This window comes from Sciurus vulgaris (assembly GCF_902686455.1).
Source record: "Sciurus vulgaris genome assembly, chromosome: 4".
In the NCBI taxonomy this organism is placed as follows: domain Eukaryota; kingdom Metazoa; phylum Chordata; class Mammalia; order Rodentia; family Sciuridae; genus Sciurus; species Sciurus vulgaris.
Genome location: NC_136464.1, coordinates 38,418,124 through 38,430,416, shown reverse-complemented (window position 1 = coordinate 38,430,416; position 12,293 = coordinate 38,418,124). Strand labels below are relative to the sequence as shown.

The 12,293-nt window shown below is 32.9% G+C and overlaps 1 protein-coding gene across 12 annotated transcripts in view; it reads left to right on the top strand.

Annotated features, from left to right (window-relative positions):
- PCGF5 (polycomb group ring finger 5) overlaps positions 1 to 12,293 on the top strand; it is a 105,402-nt gene that overhangs the window by 88,322 nt on the left and 4,787 nt on the right. For 9 of the 12 annotated variants that reach the window (XM_079138275.1, XM_079138267.1, XM_079138273.1 and 6 more), the window contains 2 exons: positions 255 to 344; positions 7,176 to 7,235. In XM_079138275.1, coding sequence (XP_078994401.1) covers positions 255 to 344; positions 7,176 to 7,235 — 150 coding nt within the window. The other 3 variants (XR_013763545.1, XM_079138268.1, XM_079138277.1) reach the window with 3 other exon arrangements.

The window sequence follows — 12,293 nt, the reverse complement described above, 5'->3', positions numbered from 1 at the left end:
ATTTATAAATTATGTGTATGAACTTGAGATCCAGATTATGTGAGACAAGATAAACAGTGCTTCATGTTACTTATATCTGAATTGTTAATACTGTGTGAGAAAGAAAAGTGGTAGAAAATAAAAATATTCAGTGTTCTTTTAAATAATGAATAGTTCTATTTTGTTATTGAAAAAATTGAAATTTGAAAAAAATGTGTAAAACTTATGAATTGAAAATACTTATGTTAATATATCTGTAACTATTCTTTTTAAAGTTGGATGTGCTGTGCAATGGTGAAATTATGGGGAAGGATCATACTATGGAATTCATCTATATGACAAGATGGCGACTAAGAGGAGAAAACGTAAATTGCTTTTATATTTACCTATGTGTATATTTAATTATATGCTACTATATTATTAAAATTTAATAATATTACTTAGGAATTTTTTAAAAACCTGATTTAAGAAGGAGAAGAAACTGGTTCCTTTTGTTTCTCCCAGCACTCTGAAAAAGCTGGTCCAATTACAAGACCAATGTCTGTGTTATATGTGTTTTTGTTTTTTAAGGTGAGTTTAAAACTCCATTTAAATATGCTCAGGATTCTGCTAACCTCAAGATAGATGACACATTTTTTTGAAAGCTCAGTAATTGATAGGAACTTACAAGTACATAGAGTGGGAATGGAATTTATTTACAGTTGTGATAAAGGGGACATATAGGGTAGAATCTGGATAATCTCTTTTTCAGGTACCTCCTTTACATTGAAAGTATAAAATCAGGCCTAAGGGTAAGTGAATTTGCTGTGGTGTCTGATACCAGAATTCAATTAATATGCCCAGGCCCCATGAAAAATTATTTAAAGGAGAAAACCTAAGAAAACCCAAAAAAGAAAATTTTGTATTTTGAACTCTGTTTTTGAATAGTCTTAATTTAGGTTTGAGTACACCAGAGTTTAAGTAACATGGGATATTAGGGAAATTTGAGGCATTAGGGTTTGTAAGATTGATTTGTGGGAGTAAGGAATATTCAGAAATGCTACCAGAAATTCTCTTTATGATCTGAGTGATGAATAAGCCCTAATTATGATTGACTGAAAAGTTGGACTAGATAACTTCTAAGGTCACCTTTAAGACATTAAGTTTCTGTGGTGTTTATGGTACGATGCCATACTTTTCAACTCTGAGTAATGTAATGCTTTTACTTTGTAAATAGGTTTTATTACATTTTATTATAAATTATTCATAAAATAAAACAAAATTAAGAAATGTTACCTCCCCCAAGAATAGGTAATATAAAATCCAGATATAACAGGGGTTGAGTAGTTCAAACATACTTCATTGAATGTAATTATCTTTAGAACTGTTATAAAGCAAACATCAAAAAATTACTGTTATGCTATTCAGCGGGTAAGACATTTAACTGTTTATCAGAATAAATGTCTTGATATGATGTAATAATAAATGAACCACCTAATTTCTTAAATCAAAATTTTTTCCTATTTGAGTTTCATATGGGTGAAGCCTTCCTTGTGAAGCTGAATGCGTTAGCCATAGCAAAAAGTAGTTCAAAACCAGGAAGAAAAAAAGAGCACCTAGTGTCAGTTACCAACTAGTTGTGTGATCTCTAAGAACTCATCAAATCTCTTTGGGGTTCATTTTTTAAAAAAATACAGTTGTCTTTGTATTTCGTAAATAACTACTTGCTTCTCTGTGACATTTTATAGTGTTTTTAAAGGGTTGTATATGAATTATTCTTGTTTTAAGCATTAAAACCAAAATGTTTCATATACCAGGTGCATATTGCGGAAAGAGTAAGTTCTCTTAGCCAGTACTGTTGGGCAAGGAATATTGTAATATTACACGTAGCATTAACCTTGTATTGAATGTACTTTTAGCTTTCGTTGGTAGTTCAGTGAACATTTTAGTGTTTTAGTGCTGATAGTCATCATTATGAATAGATTTTCCTGAAGATTAAAAGAGATGTAAATGGCCATCACTGTGAGGCCTCTTCTGGTGCTCACCTATCCTTCTACAAGATCCCTGCCCAAAGTGGCCCAACACTGACAGTTATTTTAAAGTCAGATCTAATTTGCAGAAATCTTTTTTGTTAATAGACTATCAGTTAAATCAGTTTTTGCTGTAATTTCATTTCTGATCACACATTTCTGAATAGTTTGAATTCTTTAGTTAAGTCTTATGTTAATAAAAGTTCAAAAAGTAATTCAATATTTTATCATTCAAGTGAAAAACTAAACAATAAGAAAAATTACCATCTTTTACATCTAGTACAATAGTAAAGTAATATATTAGTCTATTTGTTTTCTTTTCTTTTTTTCATGACAGTCCTGGTTCTTTGGTTGTTCTTCTCCAAACCTGTATCTCCTGCAGTCTTCATAGTCTCAGTGGTTTTGAGATTGGTAGCTTCATTTTTCCAATTGCTCAAACCAAAATTCCTGAAATCAGCCCTGATTATATTCTTTTTCTTTCACTCATCTTTAGCAAATTCTAACCACTGCCATCAAAATACTAGAATCACAGTCCTGCTGTGTCTCACTACTACTCGGGTCTTACCCACCATGGCCATTCTCCATAATGATTCTGAAAGTCTCCCAGCAGGGCTCTACCCTACCTACATGCTCTCCTCCCCTGGCACCAAAGCTAGAGGACATGTCACTTTGTGCCATCCTGTTCAGTATCATTTAGATAAAAGCCAAAGTCCTTCCAGAGACCCACAGAGATGGCCCACACAGTTATCCTGGCTCCCCTCTCCGACATAACCATTTCCTCTCCCTTTGGCTCACAGCCCTCCAGACAGTGTTTTCTGTGCTTTCTCAAGCCTGCCCTACTTGCAGCGCCTTGCCAGGTATTCATCCCAATAGTTCCTTTACACTCCTTACTTCAATAATTTTGCTTCTTTGTCACCTCAGTGAGGTCTCTGATCTCCCTTAAAATTACAGCTTCCTCTCCAGATGACATGCTTATTGTTTTTCATGGTTATTTAAAACCATCTGACATGCTGTGCCTCTTATTTATATGTTTATTATTTGTCCCCTAACTAAAATGTAATCTAAAAACTGAGATTTTAGCCAGGCATGGTGGCACACATCTGTAATTCTAGCAACTCAGGAGACTGAGGCAGGAGGGTGCAAGTTCAAGGCCAGTCTCAAAATTTAAAACAATAGAGAGGGCAGGGGATGTGGCTCAGTGGTTAAGGGCTGTTAGATTCAATCCCTGGTATAGAAAAAAAAAAAAAAGATTTTCATTTGTTCACTGTGAATCTCTAGCACCTCACACACTTCCCTATACATTTGTTTGAAGACTAAATTAAGTGAAAATTTTGTTTTATAAAGTAGTAGTTATGCAAAAATTATCCTAAAGATACTTTCATTTATTCAAATATCAATTTCTCATTTGTTTTCTGTTAAAAAAAAAAAAAACCTTTAAATTCTTGCTCAGGTTCCAATTAAGTACAAAATTGTTATGGTTAGATGAATTCTGGTAGAAGCGTGACCTGGACAAATATAGCAGTAGTAATAAAACCATCATTTCTTCAGTAAGACTGTACTAGCCTATTTTTTTGTGATTCATCCCTTCCCATCTCTGCCATCAAGAGACCAAGATGTCTAAAAGCTCATTATTCTGCCTACTGCCATTGATAACTAGCTGTGCTTTGTGCTGGAGTTGTTTTCCTAAACTAATGACTGCAATGTGGTTCTTTCACTGCTTATACTTTCTTATAGTAAACATTTTACTATACCTCCTGGGATCAATTTATTTGCACACCCATATTCACAGGTCTTAACTCTAAAGTTTTTTTAAATCAGAAATACAATTTATTGAATAATCAATACCTTAACCTTATTTCAAGATATCAACATTATCTACAAATGTATACATGTATATGTATGTGTACAAACATACACATCTGTATATATTTCTGGACATTCTTGTTCTTTCGAGCAGGTCTTATTATGAACCAGTATTACGCATTATATAGCTTCTTAAAAAGCTGATTATATAACATCCCTGTGAAATCCCTTTTAGAAAATTGTCCGTTTTCTTTGGAATAATTTTGATTGAGTCCACACTAACATGTCTTATAAAGAAAATAGACCTTCTAAGTTGCTTTATGATGTATGTTAGTACCTATTGGGGCGAAAACATTTTAAAAAGTTGTTTTGTCTAGTTTTACCCATTCTTCCTGATGAACTGTTGAATGGGATTGTGATTGGCAGTGAGTTATATTTCTAGGTTGCTTCTCAGGAATTGGCATCTTTATAGTTTTTCATTGTATTTGGGGTTGTTGGAGATTTCCTCATATGTTCTATACCCTTTGTCTATGTCTTAGTAAATCTGTAGTTTTCTTTCCTCCTTGTGTCACCTCTGGCAAGGCTACTCCATATTCAGATCACCACTTCCCTTGTCCCATTCCTACCCTTCTGGAGAAGTCTCAGGAAAATTAATTTTGCCTGCAGTCCTCAAGTAGTGGGGTGTCTCCCTGCACCACACACTTCTGTACCACTGTTTTCCTCTATCCCGGAGTAGTTCCACTTCAAGCATAGCCCCTTTTCTTTAGCCCCTGCCCTTCCTGGACCCATTTCTCCATTTTGATGTGTTTTTGAAAGATTTTTTATCTTTAGGAATCAAAACAAACATCCAGTCAAACTTAGAGACCTCTTAGAAAATTTTCAGTTCTTAATAATATTGCCACTGCAGGATTTCTTGTACTCATGGATGACCATGATGTTTTGCTTCTTACTTAAAAAAAATAAATAAACAGTCTTCTCCAACTTTAATCCAAATATAAATCATCTTGGGATCTTGGTAAAATAGATACTGACTCAGTCTGGGACAGGCCCCGTGGTTCTGCCTTTCTAGACAGCTCCCAGGAGGTGCCAGTGCATCTGATCTTTAACCATCCTTGAGTAATAGGGTTTTAGTGTGATCTATGCCTACTTACTTGTTCTTTGGCTTCCACATCTATAAATTGAAGGTATAGAATTAATTCAGAAGGGACTCAGTCATCTAATGTCATCATCAATCTAATACTTGAATCCTCTTCATCACAGTTTTTTGAAACATGAACCATATGTATTATTTTGCAACTTCTTTTTCTTTCTTGGAAATAAATCTTGTGGAGAAACAATAAACTTTGAAATAATTCTTTTTAATGTAGTGATAAAACTCAATATGTATGAATGTAACACTTTAATGGTGGACATTTTGGGTTTTTTAAGTTTTTTGACATATACATTGCCATATATTTTCTGGTACATATATTTTTTTGCAATGTGCAAGCATATCCATTGTCTGGATTCCTAGAAGTACGTTTACAACAGAGTGTGCATATGTTAAATTGAGAGATAATGAAAAAATGTTCTCTAAAAAGGTTTAACAGTTTGTAATCATACCAGTAATGTACAAGGGAGTGCCCATTTTCTGACATCCTCACCAACACTGCATATTATCAATCTTAGATTTCATCTGTGAACTTTCATATTCATTGTCTTTTTTTTATGTTTGTCTTTTTCTTATTGGCTTCTGGGAATTCTTTATATATTCTGTATATGAATCTTATCTTATATAGGTTGCAGTAATTTTCTCCCAGATGTGTCCTGCTTCCTAGTTTTCCTTAGTTGATCCTTAAAAATTAAAGTACCAGTACCTGTGTTGAAAAGTTGAACAAGAATTAATGAAATATTATATATTCAAGTTCCTAGCAGAGTGCCTGATATAATGTTAATTATCTTAGTAATAGCTCATGTATGTTAACTTTCATTATGATCATAGTTCCCTCTTCCTTCACTTGGTTCCACCTCTGACCTCTGTCAGTATCTTTCTGTTCAGTCCTTTTGTCATCACAGCCTTTTCTTCTCAAGAATCTTTTGCTAGTTCAGCACAGAAGTGACTATACCATGCTTATCTTTCTTTGACTTATTTTTTATTATTAGGCAGTTTTAGGAAAAGCAAAGATACCATCTTGATACCAAAGAGACTAATAGAAAAGAGAAGAACTAGTGAAATTGCCTTTTTCCACTTTAACTCTCTATTCTTATAGAATGCATTGTGCAACTAGTCTGGTTAGGAAAAGTTGAATAGATCAGTGCTTGAGAACTCTTTTTTGGAACTCTACGAGAAAAAGGACGTCACTAAAGGATCATACCACCGGGCACATTTCACAGCATACTGATGAGCACAGTACTCAAAATCAAGGACCAGCTTCTAAAGAAAAAAATTGCTAAAGTATTTTGGGGAAATAGGAAATTTATAATCAAAGTGTATCTTTTAAAATCTACTCTGGGAAGTTAGAAATATTCAGGTTTATTTACAATTCCTTCATGTATTTAATTTTTCCATTTTGAAGAATGTGCAATGTTGAATTCATATATGCATGATTTTAAGTATACATATTGTTTTATAGTCCCATTATAATGAAAATTATATTTGTATTTAACAAGTTGTAGCATATTTTGGAAGTCAGTAATGATTTCACATGTGGTTAAACTGTTCAAAGGTAGTGGGTTTACAAATGATTCTACTTGGTAGTTTAAAAAATATTCATTCATTAATTTACTCATAAAACAATGAGTGGCTGCTGTGTGTCAGTTCTGGGCCTTAACTATCTAAGATTGCAAATATAAATATTCAAGGAGCTCATAATCTAATGATGTTAAAATAGATATGGAGGCTAAGAATCTAGTTTGGGCAATATAAAGAACCTAAATAAAACAGAAAATGGATCCCTTATAGGTTGAGTGAAGTTCCATGCCCCACACAGAGCTCTGATCTCACTGAACAGTGCTGCTTTCAGGGGTAGTTGAAGAGGAGACCTAGGAGAGACTGATCGCAGGAAGGGATGGAAGAAAGAGAGTGCCCTCATGTACCAAGAGGTGAGGATTTTCTCAGGAACTAGTATTTGAAAAGGATATGGAAAGGGTAGGATACCATATTGGCATTTTCAAAATATTAACCTTACTCATAGCTAGTTGCCAAAATTACTTCAAGCTAAAAATTTTACCAATCACAAAGTAATTAAATCTATTTTTTTCAAAATCAACTATCATTTTCTCAGTGTTTTTTTAATTAATCATGTTGACGCTTACTGTTTAACGTTAAAATATTTTAAATAATCAGTTTTAAATATGTATCCAGTTGTGGATGCCTCTTATCTGATGAGTTCATCTCCTCCGCAGTTTCGGTGTCTGAACTGCTCAGCTACGCAAGTCTGCTCTCAGGATGGCCCTTTGTATCAGGTAAGAGGCACTCACGACGGTACATATGACCATCATGATGCCATGGCGGTGATCGCTTCATCCCCAGCTTGAGTTCCTGAGACATGTCACTTTGTAAAACTGATGTTTTTATGACCTTTTCTAAACTTAAATCCCCCAAATTCCCCATTATTTTAGCTTTCCTGAATTATTCAACTTTATTGAATACAAAATGAAATTATAAATATTAAATCCATTATTTATGAGTCAGAAATTTTTAATAATTACTACTTTCAGTCCTTGAGAAATCTCTGATCCATATTGGATTGTTGCTTCTTTGTATAAGTGATTTTTATTTTGATTTTTGTGGTGCTAGGGATCAAACCCAGACCTCCCACACACTAGGTAGTGCTCTACCCCTGAGCTATAGTCCCAGCTCAAAATGTTGTTTTTGTTTTTGTTTTTTAATGAGTCACTCATCTACAAGTGAAAGATGAAATGACAAGTTAGGTGACTAAATTGCAGCAAGAAGAAATTCTAATTGTGAGCTTGCTTACTGGGCACTGCTGTAAGTTACTTAATCTTATTACCTCTTTTAATAAGGAAATGATAGTGAGCTAATTTAGTAATGTGCTGATAATACTGGAACATGTGTCTGAGAAAAGTTTATCTAACAAAAATACACTTTAAAATTTTTTGGAGAGTAGAGAATTAAGTGTACTATAATAAGGATTATTTTTAGGTTTAGAGATATCTATGATTTAGTCTTGAGGACTAATAATCAACAGCATTTCATTAAAATACCCAATGTTCTTTTATGCCAGCAATTAAGGTAGTCTTCATCCTATTTCCTTGGAACCAAGAAAGGAGAATTATGTAACAACTAGTAACTAGTAAACTTCAGTGTGGCAGTTTTGGAGTTGGGAATAAATAAATGTTAAGTATTAAAATAACACTTTAATACTAATAAAAAAAATTTTAATTATCACCTTATCTAAAATTTCCCTCAGTTTTTTGGTCACTGCTATTTGTGGAAATCCCCATGCCATCATTAAAATGTATGCTTTTTTATACACAATGTTGAAGTCCTAATTTTTTAGCAGAGGAGTAAGCAAATATAATGACATCTGTAAAGGCCAAGAGGAAATCATTTAGTTAGAAAAGTCATCCTTTACCTTACATTATACAGATAAGGGTAAGGGGTGAGCAAATTTCAGCAGCCAAACTGGTGAAATTTGTAAAACTCTGAAGTGTATAGATGTTTCAGCTTCAAGCTGGGTAGCTGATTTGGGGCTGATCCACTGTAGTAATATACTGTGTCCATAGCTGTAACTCATAAACACATAGCTTTTTAATTCTTAGTATCAATGTTTGTGTCCTTAAAAATAAAGATGTTCTTAAATCCTGGTGCAAAGTATTAGAAAATGATTGGTATGAGACAAATTTTCAAATTCACACAAAATTCCTCCTCTTTCTTCAATACTTCATTATAGATAATAGTCTTATATATGTAGATATACATTATAGATAATAGTCTTATAAGAAAATTGAAGTTGTAGTTAATAGAATGTACCTTTACTAGGAAAAAAATTTGTACTTTTTTATTAGTATATACAGGTAATCCTAGTGACTGGAGAGGAGACAGGAGGATCAGAAATTCGAGGCCAGCTTCAGCAACCTAGCAAGGTCCTCAGCAACTTACCAAGACCCTGTTTCAAAACAAAAAAATAATAAAAAGACCCCGGGATGTATATCAGTGGTAAAGCACCCCTGGGTTCAATCCCCAGTACCGAAAGAAAAAAAAAAAAGAGAGAGAAAATATATATTTTTTATATATGCACAAAGCTGGATAATATTAAGTTTTTTGATTTTGTGAATTTCCTGAAATAGACAACTTTCTAGAAAAATATTAGTGGTTCAGAATTTACCCAAGAAGGGTTAGGAATGTAGCTAAGTGGTAGAGAACTAACCTCCTACATATGTGAAGCCCTGGGGAGAAAAAAATTAACCCAAGAAGAAAGAGAAGTTAAACCACTGATTCACAAAAGGCATTTTAAAGAATTAACTTCCTCAACAGATACCCAAGTGGGCTAGGCATGGTAGCACACACCTGTAATCCCAGCTGCTCAGGATGCTGAGGCAGGAGAATTGCAAGTTCAAAGTCAGCCTCAGCAACTTAGTAAGGACCTAAGCAACTCTAAATAATAATAATATAAAAACTCTAAATAATAATAATATAAAAAGGGTTAGGGATGTGGCTCAGTGGTAAACACCCCTGGGTTCAATTCCTGGTACTCAGAAAAAGAGAGAGATACCTAAGCAGTTTTATGGTCACATTCTTCAAATTTCAAGAAGTAGATCTCTTCATGATATATATAGTTTTAAATCATTGAAAAAGGTAGAATTCTTCCAAATTCATTTCACAAAGGTAGCATAAACATGATAGCAAAACTGACAACCCACAATTAGAAAACCAGTACCAAATTTCATTTTGAATATAAGTATGAACATAATAAGTATATACTAAAATATATTAAATATTCTTTTGTATGATATTTTTTGGTAGTGCTGGGAATCAAATCCAGGGTCTCACACATGCTAGGAAAGCGCCGTACCACTGAGCTACATTCCTAGGCTTTCTTGGGTACATTTGATCCACTAAACATACTAATATATTGTACAAAGACTTAGAATTTTTATCAGAAATGCAAGAATGGGTTAATAGTATGGGGTTATCTCCTCTTTTTAAGTCTTTTCTCACACACACACACACACACATATATATAATATTTAATAAAATTCAGTGTTAAGTACTGATATTTTCCTAACAGGTTTTTATTTTGAAATTTTTCTGAACAGTAGGAGAATTGAAATAATTACTTAAGGAATAGTCTTTGCCTTTACCTAGACTTAACCAATTAACAGTTCATTACATTTCCTGCCTCCTTTGCCCATCTCTTCCTCTTCCCATATCTTTCTCTTATTACTTTCTTTATGCATTGTTTTTTATAGAACTATTTAAAAATAAATCAGGTATTATGACAGTTGATGATTAAATATTGCAGCAAATATTTCCTAAGAACAATGATCCCTTCATAATATCCAAAATTACATTTCACACACCAGAAATTTATAGTTTATTTAAATATTATAAAGATGTCAGTTCATCCCATAATTAAATTATGAAGTTAAACGTAATTTCAGACATATCTTTTCTACGTTCTTATCTGACTTGACAAATTCAGTCATTCTAAAGTTAATCAAAAAATACAGATGCTTCTGGTCAGTTACATTTTTAAAATGAGTAGAGGGGCAAGTGTGATGCCACATACAAAAATGTATTCTAAAGTTGAAATAATTAAAATAAGGTACTAACTTAACATATACGTGAATAAGAAATTATTATTCTGAAAGATTCTAGTATATATGAATCTATGGAAACAGAGGAATAAAAAAGATTCATTTATCATTGAGCATATTAGTATCGAGCATCTAGTAGGCATGGTCACCCTTCTAGCCCTGGGGATATAAAGTTAAAGTGAACATAAACCTTTTTTCTCATGGAGCCTTTACTATAATGACTATAACAGATGAAAAAGAAACAAGTACATTCTAGTATTAGAAGAAATTGAAAATAGATTAACTGAATTTTTTTTAAGATAATCAAGGAAGACCTCTTGATATGGTAGGTTTTGATCAAAAGGAAGTGAGAGATGTAGCCATATGAATATCTGTTTGTAGAGCCCTTGGGCCCAGGGAACACACTGCAAAGGCTCTCAGCAGGGCGTATGTCTCGTTTAAAAATTGCAAGGAAACCAGTGGTGCTAGAGCAAACAGTACAGGAGAGGGTGGTTCAAAATTGTGCATTCAGAGATACGGTGTTGAATGATGGGTGCAGATCTAGTAGGGCTTGTTTTCATTAATTGTACTGAGACTGTGGCAGGGGAGTTTAATCCATACCTCATATTATACACCAGTGTACATTTCTGATGGTTTAAAGTGATAGTCAAAATGATATCATGAAAGATCAGAAAATACAGTTGAGTAACTGGTCTCGAGTGGGAATGGTCTTTCACATTGCATCTATGAAAAAGAACAAAGAAATCAAATTAACCATTAATACTGAAAAGTAAGTGACAAAAATCCCACAACTAAGTAAATATTTGTAATAGATAACAAAAAAGGTTTCATGTCCTTAATACATAAAGAATTCATATAAATCTATAAGAAAAAGCCAAACTTTCCACAGAAAAAATGAACAAATAATATAATTAGGCAAGTTACCGAAAAAGGAAATACAGCTGGCTAATAAGCATATATAGATTCTAAACATTAACTTCTTTGGAAGTCAAGAAATGAAAAAAAAAAATACTCTTTTATGTTTATTAAATTGCCAAATTAAGAATGGTAAAGGAGAGTACCCAATAAGGCTCTGGAGGAATGAGCACTCATATTTCTTAGAGAAATGTTAAAATAGAACAGCATTTTTGAAGACCAGTGTAATAGTACTTATCAAAACACCCTTAAAATGTGTATGCTGTTTAAATCAGTAGTTCCACATTCAGAAATCTGTCTTGGGGGGATGGATATGAATCAGTGGGTCAAAATTAATTTATAGTAGCATAAAAATGGAATGATATCAAATGTACAGCAAAAGGAGATATGGTTGACATATAGTTCATTTTTAACAGCATAAGATACAGCCATTAGAAAATGATCATGTAGGAATGTATTAAATGATATGGAAATGTATATATGAAATTTTAAGTGGACACAAAGATTTTTTTTTGGGTGTTGGAGATCGAAGACAGATTTTTAATGGACAAAATTGTTTATGAAAAATATGTTTGGCATAATTCCATTTTGAAAAAAAGAGATAAAAAGACTGGAAGATCTTTAGGTGATAGGATTTAAATAACTTTTCTTTGCTTATTTTCTGTTGCTTTTCTGTATTTTCTAAATCTATAATAAAAAGTTTTATAATAAAAATACAGAGTGTATTCTTTAAGGGAAAAAGGTAATCAGCCAAGGAGAATTTTAATCATTTTCTAAAATTATCACATTTGAAATGTACACTTTTATAGTATATTATTTTAATTA